Below are 22,956 nucleotides of genomic sequence, written 5' to 3'. Positions count from 1 at the left end.
TTTTTAAACATTAAACCTCTCTCAATATTATTCCTATAAACTTGCAGTTATATGTGCGATCTGTTTACTTTTTGAAGATATATATATAATATTAGATATATATATATCTATATATATATAATAAGTTTTATCAGCTTCAGTACAAGTACGAGTGCAGTGTATAATATGGAAATGCAAGGCAATGGTTTTGAAAGGTTGCACAATAACTGCAAAATAATGTTTCAAGAGCAGGATAACATGGACAGCTGCCAGTGTTCCCTCCGTGATGAAAAACTTATTGGCCTCTGCCCTCCGTCTCTCAGCCTCCTCTGTTGTCATTTCCCCTCTTTGTCACTTACACTGTAATGTGTTCCTCACTGCTACTATGTGTCAGCTTTGCCAAGCTGTTCCTGTCATACAAACAGAGCTGAGTGAGGGTATCCCATAATTTCTGCTGTTGTTATTCAGTGGTGCCCTGCTCCTCCTCCTCCTCCTCCTCCTCCTCCACCTCCTCCGTCTCCCTCTCGACTGTCTCCGGTCCAATGATGGGAATGTCTACCCTGTTGTTTTGCAGGTTCAAAGCAAAAGTAACAGGATCAAAGAGTCAACGTGAGTTAATAGTGTCTTTCCTGTCAAAGACAAATCTGATCTACTTTCTTGTCTGCTTGCAGTATCTGCTCAGAACATAACAAACAGAACCGAACTTAATGGGCTGTTGAGGGAGAATAGATAACATGTGGTAGCAACAATTAGACACAGAAGGGCAGGAGGGCCATAATAGGGAGGAAGTAGTGGGGGGTCTGACCAATACAGCATCTCCCGGCAACTGCAGTGCAATGTTGCTACAACTGTCACATTATTTTCCACGACGTATTATCCACCTGTTGTACTGCTTTGCCTACAAATTCAAAGATTTAATGCCAGATGCACAGAGAGTTTGCTGCATTGTATTTCCCAGCTTGATGTCCTCTAAGATGACCATACGTTAGCACCGAGTCTTTACAATCTACTGTGTTTTTAGACCATCAATTCAGATGAGGAAAAAAGTTTAAAGTTTAAACAGGATAATACAAAGAAGGAGGGAGGGCGGCATTTGGATAAATACAACAATAAATAAGTATAAAAATGACACAGACTGTACAGTAAGTGTGCGAAGTAGTCCAACAGTTGTAAAATGATGTATAAATGGGGTGAGTATGGAACAGTACAATAAATTATATTTGCGTAAATAAAGTTAATCTTCTTCTCCACTTGAAGATTAAATCCAACTGACTGTCTGTCATTCTAACATCATGCTGTGCACCCAAATATTGTTCAAACTCACTAAACTTTATTTCTTACATCCTTTTTTAAGGTCCCAAGCTTCTCACAGATATGTTAAATTTATGTTGTTAGTTATGTTTAGTACATAAATCTAATTGAACGGTGCAGCTGTATATAAGAAAAAGTGTATTTCTGGAGAAATAAAGCTGGTACACACAGTAGTGGATCAGTGAAATATCACTGCTGCTCATGGGAAAATGTAAAATGTGAGAGCTGTTTAAAGATGATTATTAATGCATACGGATGCTTTAAAAGTCTCCTCAGACAGATATCTACCACACAGCTCAAGCCCACCCCTATGGTGAGGCTTTGGTCCAGTGGGGAGAGCGATGTGGCTGGTTGGCCGGTCAGGCTACACTGGAATGCGGGGTCTTTTGTTTGTCTGTGAGAGGAGTGGGTCAGGGGGAGAATGCCATTGATGATTGCAGAGAGGAAGAAAGAACCTCCAGGAAGTGTTCTCTCTCTCTCCCCGCTCCCCCACTCTCCCACTCCCATTCTCTCTCCCTCTCTCTCTCCGTCTCTCTTTCTCTATCTTTTTTTCTGTGTGTGTGAGAACCTTCACCGTGCCGAGCCTCTCTCTCTGAGGCCACGGTCCCCAGGCACAACCACTGCTTTGTCTTGCCCTGTGAACACACACCCCTCCTCTTCTGGGCGCCTACGTTTGCCAGGGCCAGGGAAACACAGGGCCACTGCTCCTATTCTTATCCACATCGCTGCTCCTGCATGGATAGTGTGTGTGTGTGTGTCAGTGCTGAATGGTAAATTGTTTTTCATGTGGCACACACACATCTGATGCTTCAGTATAAACAGTTAGTTTACTGGTGTTTTGTCAAAAGTAAGATGTTATTCATCATTTTGTTTCTCTTGGAGAAAGCGTTTCTTTTAATTTGGGGAGCATGACACTGTCTTGCTTATGTTCATCTGGAGAGAGAACACATATCCACCCTCTGTAACAGCCGGACTAAAAATGGAATAAAGCAGTAAGTGGATAAGAATTTAGCTGGTGGCCCCTTCCGACCAGTGGCTGCCGCCTCCCGTCACATTGCTCATTCCCCTCTGTGTCAGGAGGCTGTGAGGAGCTGCAAATGGCCCTTTCAAAACACACGGCAGCTGGAACACAGGGCAAAGGTGACTGAAGCAGTTGGGGGAGCACAGGGAGGGACAGGAGGAGGAGGAAGAGGAGGAGGGGGGCACGAGATGAGCAGCTGCAACCTCAAGCCCCTGTTTCTCCACTGTGCCACCATCTCTAGTTTTAACAATTACAGAACAGACTCCGGAGAGTGTTTTTGTTTTCCTTTTTAATACAAATTTGTGACTTTTTTTTTTTCTTCTTCCTCAAACGTAGCCCACATAAATTCCTGTCTTAAGACAATTTAGGCCAAATAAATCACAGCCAGGACCTGGTGTGGTCTGGGAAAACAAAAGCACTGGATGGTGTGGTGCCAGGGAATTCCACAACCCCAAAGCAGGGATTAGAGACAAACAGCCCTTAAAAGTTCCCAATAGTCCACTGACCCTCCAAATCACAAAGCATGATTTATAATTCTTTGTATCCGTGTGCGATACTTTCACAGATGATGTGCGAACAAAAAGTGTTCCTTTCATCCGCATAAACAACACAGGCAACATTTTTTTTTTTTTTTGGGAGTCAAATCAAATTTACATTCTGGATTTGAACTTTTTAAATCCCATTATCTTCAAACAGATCGTGGATAGAAAAGAACAGTTGTGGAATTCCCCATGTCTAATTGAAGCCATATATTACCAAAAAAAAAAAAAAGAAGAAGAAGAAGGGGAAAAAAAGTCTTACTCTGACACTCTCTGTGTTTGTGTCACTCATCAACAACTGCTGCCACACTTCGGGATTTATCACACTAAAAGTCCCCCTCCTCCCCCTCCTCCTCCTCCTCCTCCTCCTCTCCCTCCCCACTGGGGTGGGACAGGTGTTTTAATAAGACAGCCAATTGATGTTCCCAGTGTACTCCTCTGCTACTTGCTGCCGCTGTGTGAATTCACGGAGTAGTACAGAACTTATTGTGGCCCTGCGCGTTATCGCGAGACTTGTGCCATTATCAACCTGCTTGACACACAGCAGCGCTGAGTGCAGCCTGCCTTGCCAGGGTCGGACTGCGAAGCTCAAGAAACGACAAGGAGAAGCGAACATCTGGCCGCACATCATGATCAGACATCGGGGCTTCTAAGGAGAGAACACGACGAAGTGGGCGGAAGTTAAATGTAAGTACGGCGTTTTTTGTGCTTCGGAAAGCGAAAGTTAAAAGAGTGTGTGTGTATGTGTGTGTGTATGTGTGTGTGTCCCCTCGCCGCTTCGTTCAGCGCAGTTGGCTTTGCTGCGAGTTCCTCTGCTGTTTAAAAGGCTCCCAGCAATGCGTTTCCCAACACGGACATGGAGCTCGGTTTACTGCGCCTCGGGCTCTCCGGTCTCCTACTTAACACTTTTCTTTAAAAAAGAAAATAGTACTAATGCGCGCAAAATGATTACTTATGTGCATCTTTCTCGGCTGCATCCAACTTTAATATCAAATTCACTTTAGTTTCTGACCATCTGTCTCTTTTGCTGTTTTGAATTAACCCATTTTAAGCAAATATTTCACAGTTGTGCGCGTGTCTCATGAGTGCGTAAAAGGGCCACAAAGGGTTTTATTCTCATCCGCGACTGTCGTTTTTTTTTGTTTTTGTTTTTTTGGGGTGTGTGTGATAAACTACTCGATTAAAAGAGTTAAACACTTTATAAATCTGCTCTCTTCTCTTTTCTTTTTTTACAAGTTGTGTGTCTTATTCGGACTGCGGAGCCCAGAGTTAACATATGGCATAAAGGGGAGCACAGCTGGAGGTAGCGTTTCCATTGCGGTGATGTCAGAGCAGCTGACTCCACAGCTTGCAGTGTAATTAGCAAACAGAGCACCAGTTTACTCACTCTGCACTGGTCTTATTTTTTTCACTTCCACCCGATGGACCAGTGGTTTCATTCCCAGTCCCACTTGCGTGTTCTGTAAACACCGCTGTTTCGCGTGCGTTTTGGATAAAACGCGCCGGTGCGCCACTTTTCGCAAATATTTTTTTTTTTGTTGGGGGGGGAGAAGCTCAAGAAGTAGGCTGACTACCACAAAACCGGGACTGTACTTCGGATAATCTTTGGGAGAGTTGGTCGCGTTTACACCGTGATACATGGGTGGGTGAGCGCAGCGTAGCGTATCCTGCACCACTGGAAAGAATGTAGGATTTATGTTCTCAAGTTGGATAAAGTTATTGATGTAGACCTTTTTGGTCTCTTTTTTTTAATCAAGCTGTGAAAGATTTCATGAAGTTGTATTTTAAAACTCGACAGGTTTAGGATCGTATATGTTTGCTCATACTTTTAAAAAAATAATTTGTGTTATTTGGCTTAAGTAATTCCTCACATTTTCTCGCTTTTGGTGACTTGGTGTTCGCCTCTGATACGCGGCGTACGGCAGCTCCGCTGTGCGCTCTAAATGGCTTCATTTCGTTTATCCAGTATCCTGTTTTTCCTGTTTTTCGCCAGGTTATGAAGGAAGAATGGAGTTCCCAGACCATAGCCGCCAGTTGCTGCAGTGTCTGAGTCAGCAGCGTCACCAAGGTTTCCTCTGTGACTGCACTGTTCTTGTCGGGGAGGCTCGATTCAAAGCGCACAGAGCCGTGCTGGCCTCCTGCAGCATGTACTTCCATCTCTTCTACAGGGACCAGCTGGACAAAAGGGACGTTGTGCATCTCAACAGTGACATTGTGACAGCCCCGGCTTTCAGTCTGCTCCTTGAATTTATGTATGAGGGGAAGTTGGAATTCAGCACTCTCCCGGTGGAGGATGTCCTGGCAGCAGCCAGTTACCTCCACATGTATGATATAGTGAAAGTGTGTAAAGGCAAGCTCAAAGATAAGGAACTCTCCTGTCTGGATGAAAAGATGAGTGAGAGTTTGGGACTCAGCTGCTTGGACAGGGAAAATTCTTCAGACAGCGAGCTGCACAGTAAGCTCATCCGGCGACAGCCACAGACACCGTCTCAGGGGTTACACAGGGCCCCCCCGGCAGAAGAGTTTGACATGGACAACAGCGAAGTCAGGCTGGCTGTCACAGATTGTGATAGGTCTACACAGACCAGGCAGAAGGCAAACGGTCACTCTGGCAGGTCCCCGGACCTTGTAGGTGTCAATTATGTGTCAGCAGAGGCCGAGCCCTGTGTCCAAACAGCTGGAAAAACAAAAGCTGATGTCAGTAGTTCCACCGTATCGCTGTCCCAGAGGTCCCGGGCTTCAGATGACATGGACTGTGCACTGGATTTGTCTTTCAAGCCTCTGTCTAGCAGAGATCCCTTACACCCCTCCTACGTCTCGGGACAGCTGGCCCTCGACAGCCAGCAGCAGGGCACTGAGCCACTTGTTAAAGACGAACACGACTTGCTGTCAGAGCAGGAGGACAGTGAGCCGATGAGCCCTGAGAGCCAGCGCTTTGGGAATAGTGCCAGGAGCTCAGTGGTGACAGGGTTCGCTGCCCTCTTCCCAGGCAACAACGGCTCCACAGCCGCCCTGCTCTCCCAGGAGGAGGACCTGATGGACGAGGAGGGGGAGGCCTGCAGAGGGAGGGAGGGCGCTCCAGGCCGGGAGGTAGAGGAGAGGAGGGGTCGGCTGCTGGGGGACAGCGAGGAGGAGGAGGAGGACGACTTGGCCTCTTCAGACATCTCAACATCCAGCGGGGTGCTCCTGCCCCCTGGGCAACAGGTGTGTGTGTGCCCCCTCTGCAGTAAAGTCTTCCCCAGCCCCCACGTGCTGCAACTGCACCTCAGCTCACACTTCCGCGAGAAGGACGGCGCCCGCTCCAAGTTGTCCCCCGACGGCTCGGTCCCCACCTGCATGCAGTGCAACAAGACCTTCTCCTGCATGTACACCCTTAAGCGCCACGAGCGCACACACTCTGGTGAGAAGCCATACACATGTGGCCAGTGTGGCAAGAGCTTCCAGTACTCCCATAACTTGAGTCGGCATGCTGTAGTCCACACACGTGAGAAGCCTCATGCTTGTAAGTGGTGCGAACGGCGCTTCACCCAGTCTGGGGACCTCTACCGCCACATCAGGAAGTTTCACTGTGGCCTTGTCAAGACTCTCGCCATTGGATAAACCACCTCTCAGCAGTGCCATGACCTAAGACAGAATGTCTTTTCATATACTGAATAATACTACTACTACTACTACTACTAGAACAATTTTCCCATTACTATACACTTGTTGGCAGTTTGTTGGAGACATATCTTATGGATTCTACCCCATGTGGCATTTCTCGAGTTAAAGATGTAGCAACTTTTAAAAACTGGAGCTGTTTTGTGTGCAGGACAGGCATACGTGATGGTCAGAGGCAGGCGGGTCTGAAGGTGCACAGGCTTTTCCGATAAACATGGGTGCTGTGACACTTGAGCTGGATCTGTGTGGACGAAGGTGAACAAATTTAGATGATGCACTTGTTTGTTTTTGTCTTGTTTGTGTCAATCTGTTGAGTTTATTTGAGGAGTATATTTGCCTAAAGCATCCCATATTCATACCCTATGGGGAAATGGGTGGTAGCTATTGCTAACCTATGTTAATACAATCGTTAGAGCGAGTGAGTCTTTATCTGTGCACATGGGAGATCAGAACCGTCCGTGAGTAGCAATATATGATTTCTTTTTTTTAACTCCTACATTATTATATTATTATATTATTTATTTTTTGGGATTTGTTTAGTCCTTAACAAGTAAACTATCATAAGGCAGCAAAACTAATGAAGTCGGACTACTGGAAGTGTAATTATTTTTTTCATTGAAGTAGAATTTTTTTTTTGTTTGGTTGAAATGAAGTTGGTTACAGTTCTATGTTGTTTATAAGGCAAGCAAGCAGACCATCATATCACCATATTTCTATATCTTTTTTTTTTTTTTTGCCTTGGGGAGAGCTCTTTGGTTTCTAATGTGAGTGAGCACATATTGATGGAATGGCCTTCTGATTGCTACTTAAAAGGAAGTTGTATAATCAGAAGAGTGGTGGGGAGTAGTTAAAAGCTAATGCCTGTAACACTGGTGCCTACTGAAATTCTTAACACTTCACCTCGTGTACTTACTCAAACAAGAAGGAGATACATCGCCATGCCTTCTTGTGAAATTCAGCGAGTTTTCAGCCTTTTAAAAAAAAAAAAAATCTGGATTACACTCCACATACCAGGTGGTAACAAAGGTAATTGTCTACTCTGGAATGCCAAATGATCCATGAGTGTCCTTTAATTAAATCATTTAGAAGAATGTAATAAAAGTATGTACATCAAGCTCTTGTCAATTAAATGTTTATTGACTTGTTTGCGTTAAAAGCAAATTACCTTTTTATTTCCTGGTATGGCATAAAGGGTACACTGATGCGGTGTTTAGGGCAAATCCTCGGCAGGCAGGGAGGGGACAGAGGGAGACAGGTGGATATTAAGTACTTTGTCTGGTGTCAGCGCCGTTTGTTGATCAAAACTGTGCTCCATGTGCCATTCAGCCCAATCTACTGACTTTTCTTTCTTTGAATTAACCTTTTCACATTATCATATCTTCTTACTGTACATGTGGAAGTTACTACTGATGAAGTTGGAGCCTTTAGTGATGCTGCCCTTGAGGAGATGGTTTTTTTTGTGTGTGTCTGTTCACATCAATGCTATATGGACTGGGCCGTTAAGCACTAAAAGTTCATGATATTTGTCTAATCTGTCCTGAGAAGACTTGATCAGAATTTATTTATTAGTTTGACTTGGTTCAGGGTTTACTGTAGGTGTAGTCCTTATTTCTATAAGCTTGAAAGACATCATGTCTTGCCTAGCGATCTTGGTACTCATTAACTGGTATTGGGGCTGTCTGTTCATTTTCTCTGTGCAAATCGAGTTACTGTAATTGTATTTTAATATACCGTTGTAGAAATGTCTGCGGAGTATTCAAGATTTGTCACATGAAACATAGAGAAGCACTTGTTTTTAGCATGCATATAGTTTCAACACTATTGTCTAGGCTGCTATTTCTTACTATATGTATATTTAATGTAAATATATATTCTATTTATCAAACTGTTTGTTTTTACGTGTTACAACACATGTAAGGTGGAGATAGTCAGGTGTCTTATTAAGGCTGCAGTCTCTTAAAAAAGTGTCCAAGCGTCTTCCCAAGGGAGTTCCTTTTCCATATTCAAGACTCGATCGGACTCACTACGAATCAGAACAGTTAATACCTCTCTGAGTGCTGTTCTGCCACTGGAGACAGTTGTTCACAAGCACAGCCACACTGATACGGCATTGGCCACCTATAGAAATTAGACAATACAGGCATTGTCCCCCACCCAAGGCCCCCGCAACACCAAGTCCCAGGTAGTTCTCAAGGGATCATTGTGTATCTCCCTTCTAGCTGTGGGGAGAAAAGGCAGCGCAAGTCTCTCTTTGCACTTTTCTGTATTGAATGGAGCCATTGGAATGTGAGAAATGTATTTAGCAAAGGGAGACCAAGGACACTGTAAACAGGTGTATTGTTTGGAGGCATCAAAGAACAGCCCCCCCCCCACCCATACCAACATGCAGTAGATAAATGCTTCATTGTTCCTCTACATGGAGGAGATACCACGAAGATTTGATTGCACATCTATCAAGAGAATATCAGAATAATCAGAGTATTGTTTTTCCATGTGCTTGATTTAGAAAGATTGTTGAGATTAACAATAATGTCTGGCAACTGTGATGACAGAGGTCACATAGAGGTGCTGAATACCTGTCCATTTCAGCATACACACCCTAAGGTGTTTTTTTTGTTTTCTTTTTTCATTTATGGTTATCACCAAGACTTCTTTCAGGACACAGAAATTAGTTCACATGTGATTTCTCAGCATTTGCAGTTGTTTGTCAGGATTTTGTAAACGGAGGAGGCCCAAGTCAAGAAGGAATCAGACCATTTCTCTCACAATTACTGCAATCTGTTTTCATTCCCGTGAATGAGGCTTGTGTGTAATTTGACTAGAAATGGGATTTGGCTCCCTGTTTACTTGCACAAACACTCCCGTTGTTCGCATGAGTTTAAACGCTTCGGTTAGCCGTCAGAACGATAGGTATATTTCAGATTTTGTGTAGTGTTAATGTATATTTCAATCAGAACACAGGAATGTAGATTTGGTCACTTGTTTCAGTTTTTTAAAGGAACATTTCTTATGTGGTGCAAATTAAATTGCTTAATTCTCTAATGTACATGTGTACAGACATAGAAAAACTAACGATATGTGAAGAATTGTTTCTTTTTATTGTTTGCAGTCTTTATTTATACCTCCAAGATGATCACCAAATGTGCCTTGTAGACACACGAATAGGTGTTGCATCTGGAGAAGCCCTTTTTCTATATTGTACATTTTTGCCCTCGACTGCGGTGGTAAAGTTCACATCACAGCAACAGCGGCCCGCTGAACTGTTGTTCCTGTTTGTTTTTTTCTATCATATCAAAATGTTAAATCAGACAAACTCAAAGTTTGAAGTCCGTTTATTTTTTGCTGCTTTGCGAGAGATTACATTTTCTGAGATTTATTTGACCTTTTTTTTTTTTGTTTGTTTGTTTCTGTGAATAAATCTGTTGTGGATGTGTTCAACTGAAGACAAGCATTTTTGTGATTTGGCTTTTAGTAGCCAATACTACTGGGAACTAACAGTCCAGTCCTTAGTTAATGTCACTGTTGAATGTGAAACACTGAGATGTTGATTGTTGACTTCTATGGAAACAGCGCTACTCTTGATCGAGGGCCATGTTTGCCTAACTTATGCTGTATGATCTTTAAGTCTAAAAAAAAAAAAAAAACGACTTTACTGATACTGGAATTTTTGTCCTCTGCAGGTTACAACTGTGAAATTGTGTATAATCATGAGAAATATTTATTATTGCATTTGCTTCTTGTGCAACATTTGACTGTCTCAGTTTTAATTTGGTTTAAAAAAAAAAGAGGAAAAAAAAATTCTAAATGTTAAACGAAAATCTTTTTAATAGAATTTGTAGAAGTGCCATTAGAATTTAATATAATTTTTTAATAAGAAAGGTATATTTTATAGTAATCAATTGATTCAGTGTTAGTGGTGTAGAGATTAGAGGACAATCTTTATGCAGAATTGACATTGCTTAGATATTTGAGGCAATTTACTTTGATCTATAACTGTATGTGCATTTTCCTTGTTTGCGCTTCTGGAGTGTGCTTGTGTGTGTGTGCTGTGGAAATGTGACAATCTTGATTTAGGTCTTTCTTAAGATTATGCATAGAATTAAATGGAACAACTTTCTTTCTTTGTGTGGATTTTGATTCATTCGCTAGATTTGCACTGTCACACTCGTTCTCACACCAGTCAATATATCAATTTCAGACAAAACAATTTGGGTAAGCAGCATAAAGACGAGCTTTGAATTTAATGAGTAAAAATAGACTCTGATTCACTAACAACAAAAGGACGTTACAGAGGAGTCCTCGTCTGACACACAGCAGCAACAATCAGCCAGACGGTGTGTGTGGGAAGCACTGCAATGTGTACAGAGACAACAGAATGTGATAATACTGCTGGTCTTACAGACTCGATCCATCTGAAACCATAAACTGAGCTCAAGGACGAAACAATTTCAAGATGGGCTCCCATTGTTCCTGACCTGTTGCCAATACTCTCCAAAGGAGATAAACCTGGAATAACAAAGCTAGTTGACTTTGTTGTGTAATTATTGCTGAAACTAAGATTATATCTGCTACAGCAGTCTAAACACACACACACATTTATTTGTAAGTAAACAAACACATACCAAATATGTGTCTACTTGAGGAACTCAATGCCAATTCACTGGCCAATTTCAATGGCGAGAACTTTTAATTATTTCCCCGCTGCACCATGAAAGAAATCCAGCTGCTCTGCTACGTGATCCCAATGGGGATGTGCTCCGGTTCCCACCACCCTCCCCCCAATCCCAGCTCACCCATTCTGGGAACGCCATATAGACAAGGGCCGCATCCAACTACCCCCTGCCCCCATTTATCCTACCTCCACCCCCACAGCCCCCAAAACCATGGCCCCAAATCTCGGCCTCATCCCACCACTCCATTGTGTGTGTGGGTAGTAGCTCAGCCAGGCTATTGTCTGGCTTTGCTCCCCAGCACGTACTTTATGCACAAACAGACGACACAGCGGCGCTAGCCAGGCAGCTTCCAACATAAAGAAAACAATGTCCTCCCAAGATCATTCATAAACACCCCGAACAGCCACAGCCAGCTCACAGTAAATAAGGGCCCTCTGCAATGCTGCGGCCACCTCACACTGTAAACATCCACAGCAGCAGGCCTCAGAGCGCTCATTGGCACCAACATCTCACATCTGCCTAACGGGATCCAGGGTTTAGCCTGCCTGCCTGCCTTGTGTGTGTGTGTGTGTGTGTCTGTGTGTAATTCTTATGGACCAAAACCTTCACATGGAAAGTAGGGGCCATGTGATAGGGCTTAGCTGCAGGGTGACGAGCTGGGATATGTGCAGTGTAACTCGATGGTGTAATAAAACATTCCTCTCCGAGGCTCAAAGCCTGGCTCATTTGGCTGTGAGTGGTTGTGTGTGTGTGTGTGTGTGTGTGTGTGTGTGTTTAAAGGTACTTGAGAGAAGTTGAGAGGAAAGTTGTAAGTGTCCACCACCTCAACAAGGCCAGCGGTGGGAGCCCTTGACCTCTGAAGGGACGGACTGCCAGGGACAGCTGGTGTGGCCTGTGTTTATTTATTTATTTCTTAACAAAAGACAGGTGGTCACACTTGAAAAGGGCACACAAACACAGTCACACATGCACTTGTGTACAGACAATGCACACACACACACATACGCATGGGTAGATTTCTCTTTCTCTCTCCGCATGCATATGGTTATCATCCACTTAATTTTAGAGGAGCCATTCTTTTGACTTTCAGAAAATCCAAATCACATCGCGCCTCAGAATAATAAAAAAAAAAACATATTTACAATTGTGACACTTGTGAGACTAAATTACCAATTGAAGAAATATTTAAGCTTAAGTTTTAATCTGAACTCTATAGACCACATATCAACTGCTTACAAGTGCATAAATACATATCAACTAGTGGTCCCACAATGGGTTTGCCTTTTTTGGAGTGGCTCGCCCTGACAGTGCCAAGACAGTGTGTCCTTGGTCCACTGTACAGCTGTCACTTACTCACACTCGTTGACGCATATTTATAGCAGCAGCATCATTGGGCTCGACGCTCGCCACACTCAGACCACAGCTGGTCCCCGAAAGAATGGGTGAAAGACAAAGCCACGTGCTCCCGCTGGCCGACTGCAGTTGGTCCTGTCTGGAGCTCTGTGGGTGATTATGTGGCCCCCTTCTCCTCTGCAGCCCAGCCATACATGTACCACGAAGAAGGGCCATTCGTAAAGGTCCATTCGTGTAGTGGTTTGGGAGTCGAGGGGGGGTGTTAAGCACACTGTGACTTTTTTTTTTTCAACCTCTTTGGGTGTCATAGATGGGGATGTGCTGAAAACCTTGACAGCTGCACTCTCTTGTTTTGAAGGTATATAAACACATCACATCATTATGGGGTTAACAGAGAGTGTTGGGCTGCTTCCTTCTAATAAATTAACAATGAATATGGTGAATGTCTTATCTGTCAGATATGGAAGAGAGAAAAGACAGTGGAGACATATTGTATAACCAATACTACTTGCATTAAGAGGAAATAGCAGAGATTAAACAAAATGAACAGAGGATGATTCATAAAGTTGTATTCTTTGCAGATGACATTCTTTCCTTCACGGTCATTCATTGTATTACTCTGTTTCTTCTGGTTACTAGTTCACTAAAGGAATGTTTGATGCGATGGATCACAGGAAGTTGGCTGAAAAAAAAGGGACAATAATGTGATTTTTTTTTTTGGTGGTTGAAACAGGGCTTCAGATATTTGGGGTCAATCTGACTCATAATTCCTAACAGTGTTACTCTTCTGATTAAAACAAACTCCTCTCTTGGGTCATAAAGGACGGTCAAGGAGGACATTGGTGGAGAGAAGAGACCAGGATTAAATTTCTTTTCTCTTTTATATTAAAATCTCATTCTCATACAAAAAGTAAAACAGACGTATTGGGGTATATTCAACAAAAGAACACAGTTTAGCTCACTCTCAGCTCTATAAAAGAAAAAGGTTTCGAATCCTGGTATCACAGATGAAATTAGACAGAGGAGATAGATCAGTAGACATTTCAAACCTTTACTAGTAATTTCAACATATGAGTTGTTAGGGGTTATGAGTAAGTATGACACACTGTGGGTTACTTGTTGATTTGACATAATATCAAAAGTGAAAGAGAAATAAATACATTTGGGAAAAACAATTTGAATGTGTTATTATTGTTAGAATCACTTTATTTAACTTCTGGGGTGTTTTAAGAAGCTCTTTTTCTAATCTTCTTCTTTTTAGACCTTCAACTGATTGTTTTTTTATATTATTAATCAGTTTTTAATAATCAATTTGTCTAAAAAAATTACAAAATTATCAAAGAAAGTTCAAAGACGTCCTCAAACTCCTTGTGCTGTTTGACCAACAATCCAAACTCCAAAGATATTCACTTTACTCTGAGAAAAATTATTCTTTTACTACAACTGAGAAGCAGGTGAATAGCCAACATATTTTTCCTCAATAAAGGACTTGAACCAATAAATTTGTTGTCAAATCATTTCCTGTTGATCATTCCAGCTCTACATGTCATAAAAGTGTAACTATAACAAACAAGTGGCTCCACAAGCTTCATAGTTATGGACATGTCTGTTGGATTTCAAGAGTCAATGGCCGAGATTTGCAACTCAAAGAGTGAATGTCTTCCTGTGAAGTGTTTTTTTTTTGTCCACCTCTGATTTCCTTAAAGCCTTATCAAGAAATGTGCAGACAACTTGACGCCTTGTTTGCCAGCAGCTGCCTGTTCACTCAGCCAGAAATCAAGCAGTGCTCGCGGACACCAACTGCAGAGCTCCCCAAAGACCGGAGCCACAACTGGCCCGCTGAGCAGGGGATGTGACTCAACAGCTCATAGGCGCATTTGCAATAAGCTCCAGGAAGTGCACTCATCCAAGCTAATATCTATAAGACCGAGTCATGTGATTGATTTCTATAAAGCAGAGCTGAGGACTTCTGCCACCAAGAACAATTACTCAAGAGCGTACAATACCTGACCCTGAAACCAGTCATCATCAGTGACGAGCCGCAGCCAAGAGAAAGTGATGACTGCATCTCAAGGTCATGTCCAGCAGGGATAATCGTAGCCAAATAGTCTGCTGCAAAGCCCTGGTTCTGCGTGTTTTAACACATTTGATAGCAGATTCTCAAGGTCAGTGCAGACAAGCTAGATTGGAATTTTATTTTAGTTGCCAAGCAGAGCTAAAACTTTTACACTTTGTCTCAAAGGTGGAAAATGTGCTTCTTCTGGCATAGTGAGATAAATGTGTTCATCCAGTGAGGAAGCTGGGTTTGTGTATAATTATATGGTTCAGTCCGAAAGGAACTCATCTCTCAGCTGAGTCCTTGACATGTGCTGCCATCTACTGATGCATCTGCAACACAGGACTGTGGTTGGGTCACCTTTTAGCTAATTAGCAGCCTTTCAGACATCCCATTGATTCTTGTATTACTCAGTTACTTAACTTAACTGTATGTTTAAGTAAAATGCACACTGTGACCGCATCAATGAGAGGAGCACAACATTTAACTGTATACAAATGTGTTCAAGTTTATTTCAGTTACTTATTTCAGGAATGCAATACATATATACAAGAAAACATTAAAAAAATATCACAGGTGTAAAATGCAGTCTTAGTAATATTTCATGTGAGGTGACGACATAAACTCCTGAGCTCTCCTTCGGTCTTTTACGTTGAGCAACTGCAGCACAGTACTTCTTCATATGGCCCACTGTAACTGTGGAGAAAAAAAAGACAATATTACAACACAAATATTAAACAACATATTTTTCTGTATGCAGTTTGGATTTCAGAGTCTTCTTTTAAAAGGCTGACCTGCTTTTACACCTTAGCTACAGCTGCAAAATATGATGTGAAGGTCGACAAGGCTTGAAACATCTTTAAAAACGTACATTTTAATTTTAACTTTTCTTTAACAGAGTGCTTGTTTGTTATCTGTTGTACAAAAAGGTTCTTGGACTTCTATTAAGCATCAAATACTCACTCTGTTCGCTTAAAGGGTGGCTGTAAAAGTGTGTAGTTTGCTTCTTCGTTCTCAAAAGATGAATAAGCAGATATTTTGCTTCCTGCTTTCATTGATTTTTGATGTCTTAACATCCAGCAAATTCACTTTTAGAGCTCTGTTTGCAACTTAACAGAATCCAGCAAGATTCAGGGTTGAGTGGGGAGCATGGTTTGAGCTGGTCTGTAAGCTACCTAAGTATCTAATTTTCTTTAGGTTAAAATACAATAAATCTAGAGGATCTTTTGGTCCAGTGGTGCACACAATCCTACAGTAGTGCTGTCTGCAGTTCAGAGTTTACCCGTCGTACAAGCACAAGTGGAATGTCTTTCACAGAACAGATGAGAAACAGCTTGCACCGCACAGCTCATATAAACATGTCTTTAATAACACTGCAAGTGATTTTCCATGTGACAACTAATTAACCTTAACATGCATGGCCTGAGTTTAAAAGGGATCTGATACTTTGAAGCTGGGTCGACTAGAAAAAACACCCACTGCAGCTGGATTACAGCTGGGGATGCACTGAATTGCCAATATTTTAGCTGATAAGGACGATGTATTTTAATGAGTCATAACAAATACAGGTGCAGAAGAGGATGCAGACAGACTGTTCAATTGCCAGTGTCACAATCAGCCTTTAAATTAATCTGATGTCGACTTCTTAACTCCAGCTATGGCTGCTGTTGATGACCTATAAATACATCTCGCATCAGCACGTTAAAGCTCTCAGGGGAAACTGAAGAAGAACTCTCAACTTACTCTATGATGGTGCAGACAGAGCAGCAGAAGTTGGAGCAGCTGGAGCACTGTCGGGTACAGGAGGAACAGGCTAGACGGTCACATTGGGAGCACGGTGTCCTGGACCCCTGGCTCTTCTGACAAACGCAGCAGCCTGTCTGAGCCACTGTCGCACCTAAAACGGAAAGCAGACATCCATACGGGACGCTTCAGGAACGCTGAACATACAAATCTGTGACAACTCTGGCATCTGCTGGTGAAAAGGGTGAACTGAAACAACAGCCTGCCTTCGGCCTCTGAGTAAAGTGACTTTTTGTACTCTGGGCTGTCCTGTTTTGAAAAGTTCAAGTGCATTAAAGTAATGATTTTTCCTTTGTTTTGATTTATTTTGTTTTGTGTGTGTGTTGAAGCCAGATCTTTGTTACCCAGTAAACTCAGGAGAAGCCATGTAACCACCACATAACACTGACATGTTTTCTGTTTCCGTTAAAGTATACCTTGATATTTTTGATCAATCTTTAATCAACACTTACATGCACATAGAAACAGTTTATAGTGTAATCATGACGCCTTTTCATACTGGAAACAAATACAGTAGATCATAAATCAGGTTGGTTTCTTCCAAAATGATTCGAGTATGAAATCTGTCTTTGTGATTCCCCAGAACAGTTTCTTTGCTCAGCTCTTGCGGAGGGGGAATTAAAACAATGTGGAAATTTGGTACTAAAACTACTGCGAGACACTTTACAGCCGAATTTTGGATTCAGTTTTTAAACACAGAAAAAGTTTAATAATAAATAAATAAAAAGGATCATGGACAAGACCAAAGAGTCACCGCAACATAATAAATAAAAGTGCATTTATAATTATCTTGGCGTGATGTTTTCCATCATGTATAAACTCAGGTGAGATGATATTTCTCCTTGTTTAAACGCTGGGATTTATATTTTGTCGGCTTTACTCAACCTGGCTGACTACTTTCATAAAAAAGGTTCTAACTTTGCATCCTTAGTTTAGTTTTTTGGAGTCTTATCTGGGCAGGAGCAGGTTGCTTCAGGTGCTCTTTCGTTGTTTGTGTGCAGCTCCTTCCATCAGGATACAGCTCATGCCAGCTGGCTCCTGCAGATAAGCCACTTCACTGATCTGCTTTCATCAGTAGATGTCACTGTCCTCACATATCTGGATTTTTGGTGTTTACTCTTTTCCAGCTGAGCTTCTCTCTTTCAGACTGTGGACTTCAACCAACTGTGTTCAGGAAGGGGAAGCGTACCTAAAAGCCTTTCTGGGACTTAACTATAGGAAACACAGATGAATGGTCGCCTGGATCCTGTCTTTGGTTGCGAGGTCACTCAATCAGAGTTGAGTTTGTCCATCAGTGTTACCTTGTGCAGCGGTCGCTCTCGTCAGTCTCCCGTCGTGTCCTATCAGTGTCTGTCCTCTCAGCAGTGCCTGGCTGCATGCAGGTGTCTCAGCTTGTCCGGTGGGCCTCTCCTCTCCGGTCCATATTGTGCCCATCACAGCCTTGGCACCGGTGAAGAGCAGGTTCTTTGTCTTTTCTGAAACAAATAAGGTGACATTAAGTAATTAATGGACATTAGGTTGATGTTTTCGATGCACTGAAGTCAGACTGGCTGCTCTGTCGTAGTAAAACCTTGTTATAAAGAGTCACATTGCGTTTAAACTCAGGCTCAACTAATGAGCACACGGTGGTTAGGAGCATAATGCACAAATGTGACTTTGTGCCTGCTGCGCAAACTCAGCTAGAAAATGTGCGCAACGACGCGGCTAACATTAGCGCACAGATATGTCCGCGGACTTGAACTCACCGTAGATTTCTTGCCTATATTTGTTCCCAAACACTCCGTAGTTATTCAGCTCCTGCTGCCCGATGTGTATTTTGTACTGGGAGGAAAAGGTTTCCGGGAAAGGACAAGCTCGTTTCGTCATTTTGGCTGTGAAAAAGAAAAACTCCCGCCGTGGGTCCCGCAGACTCACACACTTGTTTGTTGCGGGAAAAAAAAATGCAAGTGGAAGGAAACGAGGAGCCAATCACACGCAGCCTTTATTGTCACATGAACCCTCGGAGCCAATCAGATAAGTCCCTCTGCTGTCACGTGATTTTGGCTCTGTGGCAAACTTCGTCCACACTGTGCTGCCTTCATGGTCTGTCGTAAATAGTAAATTTCCTGTTGCGTTCAATGAATAATTGGAACATTTGAAAAGTGTGAAATGATCCGTGCTTTGTATTTCATCATATTTATCATGACTTAAAAAAAGTGGATGCCTTTATCTTTTTTTAATTAAATAACTAATAATGACTAAATAAATAACGATCAACCCAGTTCAAATACACTGTGAATGATTTATGGGATATTGCTTCAACAAATCATGTTTACTTTGCGGATGAATGATCTACAGAGTGCCCACCTTAGATATGTTTCTTTTATTTGAAAACATTTGATCTGCTTTAATTGGTGACACAACCATAGCTTGGCACTTAAATCTGATAATTATAATAATAAAAGAACGTTTGACTGCAAAAGTTTACATGGATGTTTTGTTTATTCACTAATGGAGATGATCTAGGTTTTAGGTGATGAAAAGATGCCACATTATGCACTGTTGTCTTCCATCAAGGGGAGTTAAAGGTTTCCTCTTAGAACATCTGGATCATGCACTCTCTGGACTTTCCAACACCGACCCACTTGACTACAGAGAGAGACAGAAATAAAGAGAAAGATTAGAAATGTTAACAAAACTGTCAAAGTCATGTCCATGCATATTGGAAAAGACTGATTTCTGATATTTGAAACAGTGACACCTAATGGAAATCATGCACACTGCAAATTAAAACTATGATGTTTGTTATTTTGTGTCAAACATACTGGGAACTCCGATGTGGTTTTCAACGAAGCGGATGTAGTTTTGTGCCTTGGCTGGAAGGTCGTTCCACTTCCTGGCTGCAGACGTATCCGTCTTCCAACCAGGGAAGGTCTCATACTCGACCTCCACTTTGTGCAAAACGTCCATGTTGGCTATGATTGAAAGAAATTATTATCAGTTATCAAACAAAGCAGATGTGTTTGTGAGTCATATTCATACATATGTAATTTCATCACCTGGGAAATGAGGAATTCTTTTTCCATTGAGTTTGTAGGCGACTCCAACTTTAATTTCATCAAGCACATCCAGAATGTCAAGTTTTGTCAGAGCAATGCTGTTGGACAGGAACATGTCATAAGACATTTGCTGTTTATCATTATTGTAATTCATAAAGGTGCTGAAATCAATCTATGCTAGGAGGGCAAATGTGCTTCAACTGGTTAAAAAAAAAAACATCAACCACAAAACACCTGATGTTCTAGTCACTCACGCGGTGAAGCCGTTAATCATATGAGCGTATTTGACAATGACAAGATCCAACCAGCCGCAACGTCGCTTCCTTCCTGTGGTTACACCCACCTCATGACCCCTTGTCTGCAGCAGCTCTCCTACTGCCTGCAGTCAACAGAGAAAAAAACAGCTCACTTAATTAATCATGAATTTAAATCATGTCAGGCATTTAATAATCCTAAAAATATAGTACACTACACACACATAAATATAGATATATATATAACTGAGTACGATAAAACATCACATGGGCCAGGGGAAAGTTTTAACATCTTGACCTATGTCACTATGATGAGCTCCCGTGACAAGTAACATAACCCCAGCTTACACAGTAAATATATCCTGAACTCGGACTCTGGCCCTAAATTTATCCCTGTGAACATGTGATCTGCATAAGAGGTAAAAAGTGTTTGAGCCCGACTCTCACAAAATTTGACAGCTGCACTCAGCCACAGAACAACACCAGAGCCCCTCAAATCCCCTCCCCTCCAGCAGCCCAGCTGATTGTGTGTCAGCCACATGATAAACTGTACATGTCAAGCTCAAGCAAGTTACATAACATATCATGTGTCTATTCTTCATCTAAAGAAGACACGTGACAACATTTAATTGACATAGCCGCAGTAATCTTACTGATTATCAAGCTCTTACATTGAGTTGTTCTGTTGGGAAAGCTCCAATTCCCACTCTGGTGGTGTAGGCCTTTGATACACCAAACACATCACCAATATTCACAGGAGGGATCCCAAGACCAGTGCATGCCCCGCCAACAGTGCAGTTTGATGATGTCACAAAAGGATATGTGCCTGAAGAAAATATTTTATATGTTATTATAACATGGATTCCTTCAAAACCACATATGCAAGCTTATTTGTTTCACTCTTGATCGTACCAAAATCAATGTCAAGGAGAGCAGCATTGGCCCCTTCAACCAGAATTTTCTTTGGAGGTCCATGAAGAGCTTCATACATGTAATAGACCCCGTCTCTGACCATCGGCCGCAATCTTTCACCATATTCCTGCACAAAACAACAAGAGATGCATTTGTTTTTAATCCTGGAGGCTTTGACAATCATTCATCACTTACTAGTCGACAGTGCCTACCTTGAGCTTTTTCAGTTGGTCCTCAACATCAACTGTCAAGGATGGGTACATGGATTGATACTGGTGGACAAGGTTCTTGAATCTGATAGGAAATATGATACATGAATCATGAATCATGTATCATATTGGTCTTGGAAAATAACCTTATTTGCTGTATTCCCACGATCCCTACCTTGTAGAGAAGTCCTTAAAGTCACCTAGGAGGTCACACACACGTAAGCCAGTGCGAGATGCTTTGCTGGAGTATGCAGGTCCAATGCCCTTCTTGGTTGTTCCAATGCTGTTATTATGAACCACAAGCAAAAGGAAGGGATGTAAAATGATGTGTGGAGTGAATGTACATGTGTACTAACTGTTGTTGTTAGCAATTCTGGCTCACTCTCAACCTTCTCTTGCCTTCCCTAAGCCTTACTTCTTTCCTTCTTGTGCTTGTCTTTCAGTTTCCTGTAAGCCATCGACAACCTGGTGGAAATCAAACACTGCAGAGGCAATAAATAAAAAAATAGGTAAGCTTCACACACTTATTTATGATTGATGCAGGCCGCAATTCTGTAAACAACTACATACACTGTACATACCAATGTGAGCTCTGTCTGAGACAATTAGCCTCTTCTCCCAGCCTTTCAGACCTGGTCAGAGAACAGAAATCACACCTATGTGAGCATACACTCAGCAAAATTCACATTAGTACATTAAGTGTGAATTGTATTTTTTCTTAAAATACCTTTCTTCTCATTTTTATCGCCTTCCTCAAACAAGCCAGGTAGATGTATGACCACTCCATTACCTAAGGACAGAGAAAAAAGGACCATGTAGACTCAACTGCACTAGGCTGCTTCTATAAAGCTAAAACTTAAAGGCATTACCAATGAGTGATATGCTTTTGGTGTTGATGATTCCACTGGGGAGAAGGTGGAAGTCATACTCCTTGCCATCAACTACCACTGTATGTCCTGCATTGTTGCCACCCTATAAATCAAAGCAGGGCACATATCATGACCTTAGTTTAACCTTTTGATGACAACACATCAAATTCAGGAACAAGTTAACGCAGCGGATCACACATATCATCTTATTCTCTTCAGACAGCGATAAGTCACCAGACTTTTCCAGCACTTAATTTAAACAGACTTGGCTGATGTTGGTGGGTCCTCCAATCTGTTTCCCCTGGCTAAGACCTGGCCTTCTCACATATCAAGCCACCCTGAGAATGTGACCTCGCTATAGCCCGTGGGTGGGGCTCTCAAGCGTCCAGAACACAGGGTACTAGTCCTGTCAGTGGAGAGAGTACAACACAGCAACTGTTGGCAGCTTTCACTGTGACTCCGTGCTCGGGTGACCTCTGATTTTTGACCAGGGGGTTATGTAATCAGACAGAAACGAGAAAAGAGTTTTCTAATTTATTGTTATTATTATTATAAGTTGAATGCATCTCAAATACAATGCAACGTTTAAATGATAAATAATGGCATTTTGCATTTAAGATCTGTGTAACGTTTGGAAATTGGAGTACCACAATCCACCTAATCCATCATTTAAATGATAAAATGCACTACACATATTCAATATGTAGTTTTTTTTTGCATGGTTTCCCATCTTATAAATAGCATATTATCTCAATTATTCCAGAAATCACAGAGGTCCAAGTGTTTTCACCCTGAGCACCTGTTGCGCTCTACCACGCAGCCAATAAATGACAGATTCGGCCGTTATGAATTCAGAGGGGGCAAAAAAAAATAATTCAGCAACAATACAAAGACACGCCCCTGCATATGCTCATCCGAAATCACAAACATTTACCTGACATCTGCACACAAAGTCAGCTTCAGTCGCCAATAAATCGACGACCTTTCCTTTGCCTTCGTCTCCCCATTGCGCGCCGAGCACCACCGTCACTTTGTTCCCCACGTCATTGCGCGATCGCTTCTGTCCGACCGCGGCGGGTTGATTCTGGTTTTTGTGGTCTTTAGCCGACCAGGTGAGCGACATGATGGCGGTGGCTGTAGTCTAGACCGCCTCAAGGAGACTAAACTGTCTGCAAGAGTGGCAATGCCATATCTGTAACTTCATAGCCGATGATGTCAGAGCCAGACGCGCACAAGTACGTAGCTGTGCTCAGGCAAAGTTGTCTCCAAGGCTGTTAAA

The 22,956-nt window shown here is 42.2% G+C and overlaps 3 protein-coding genes across 4 annotated transcripts; 1 reads left to right on the top strand and 2 right to left on the bottom strand.

Annotated features, from left to right (window-relative positions):
- Positions 1–3,204: 3,204 nt before the first annotated feature.
- Positions 3,205–10,627, top strand: zbtb42 (zinc finger and BTB domain containing 42). 2 transcript variants are annotated; one of them, XM_019275180.2, is made up of 2 exons: positions 3,205–3,537; positions 4,844–10,627. In XM_019275180.2, the coding sequence occupies exon 2, from the start codon at positions 4,858–4,860 to the stop codon at positions 6,448–6,450; it is 1,593 nt and encodes a 530-aa protein (XP_019130725.1). In that variant the 5' UTR covers positions 3,205–3,537; positions 4,844–4,857; the 3' UTR covers positions 6,451–10,627. The 2 variants fall into 2 exon arrangements, with proteins under 2 accessions (XP_019130725.1, XP_019130723.1); XM_019275178.2 differs by lacking the exon at positions 3,205–3,537 and adding an exon at positions 3,593–4,492.
- A 4,447-nt stretch (positions 10,628–15,074) lies between these two features.
- On the bottom strand, positions 15,075–18,355 carry siva1 (SIVA1, apoptosis-inducing factor). The gene is made up of 4 exons (XM_010738244.3): positions 18,141–18,355; positions 17,697–17,870; positions 16,336–16,489; positions 15,075–15,288 (listed from the first exon to the last, which is right to left on the bottom strand). Exons 1-4 carry the CDS (start codon positions 18,259–18,261, stop codon positions 15,240–15,242), a joined length of 498 nt encoding a protein of 165 aa, XP_010736546.1. The 5' UTR covers positions 18,262–18,355; the 3' UTR covers positions 15,075–15,239.
- Positions 18,356–18,849: 494 nt separating this feature from the next.
- Positions 18,850–22,908, bottom strand: adss1 (adenylosuccinate synthase 1). The gene is made up of 13 exons (XM_010738243.3): positions 22,612–22,908; positions 21,678–21,780; positions 21,536–21,598; positions 21,390–21,440; positions 21,224–21,290; positions 20,984–21,091; positions 20,812–20,893; positions 20,600–20,726; positions 20,359–20,513; positions 19,688–19,812; positions 19,434–19,531; positions 19,200–19,349; positions 18,850–19,023 (listed from the first exon to the last, which is right to left on the bottom strand). Exons 1-13 carry the CDS (start codon positions 22,798–22,800, stop codon positions 18,971–18,973), a joined length of 1,371 nt encoding a protein of 456 aa, XP_010736545.1. The 5' UTR covers positions 22,801–22,908; the 3' UTR covers positions 18,850–18,970.
- Between the last annotated feature and the right edge of the window lie 48 nt (positions 22,909–22,956).

Source organism: Larimichthys crocea, chromosome XXIV (assembly GCF_000972845.2).
Source record: "Larimichthys crocea isolate SSNF chromosome XXIV, L_crocea_2.0, whole genome shotgun sequence".
Classification (NCBI taxonomy): domain Eukaryota; kingdom Metazoa; phylum Chordata; class Actinopteri; family Sciaenidae; genus Larimichthys; species Larimichthys crocea.
The sequence above is the reverse complement of the archived record's forward strand: the minus strand, read 5'-3'. Positions and strand labels throughout refer to the sequence as shown.

Excerpts from the sequence above, each read along its gene's own strand:
- adss1 (XM_010738243.3), bottom strand. The coding sequence starts at position 22,800 with ATGTCGCTCACCTGGTCGGCTAAAGACCACAAAAACCAGAATCAACCC. Across the intron at positions 21,599-21,677 it reads CAAAAGCATATCACTCATTG|GTAATGGAGTGGTCATACAT; the intron begins GTAATGCCTTTA and ends CTCTGTCCTTAG. Across the intron at positions 21,092-21,223 it reads CAAGCACAAGAAGGAAAGAA|CATTGGAACAACCAAGAAGG; the intron begins GTAAGGCTTAGG and ends TCATAATAACAG.
- siva1 (XM_010738244.3), bottom strand. The coding sequence starts at position 18,261 with ATGACGAAACGAGCTTGTCCTTTCCCGGAAACCTTTTCCTCCCAGTAC. Across the intron at positions 17,871-18,140 it reads ATATAGGCAAGAAATCTACG|AAAAGACAAAGAACCTGCTC; the intron begins GTGAGTTCAAGT and ends TATTTGTTTCAG. Across the intron at positions 15,289-16,335 it reads TCTGTCTGCACCATCATAGA|TTACAGTGGGCCATATGAAG; the intron begins GTAAGTTGAGAG and ends TTTTCTCCACAG.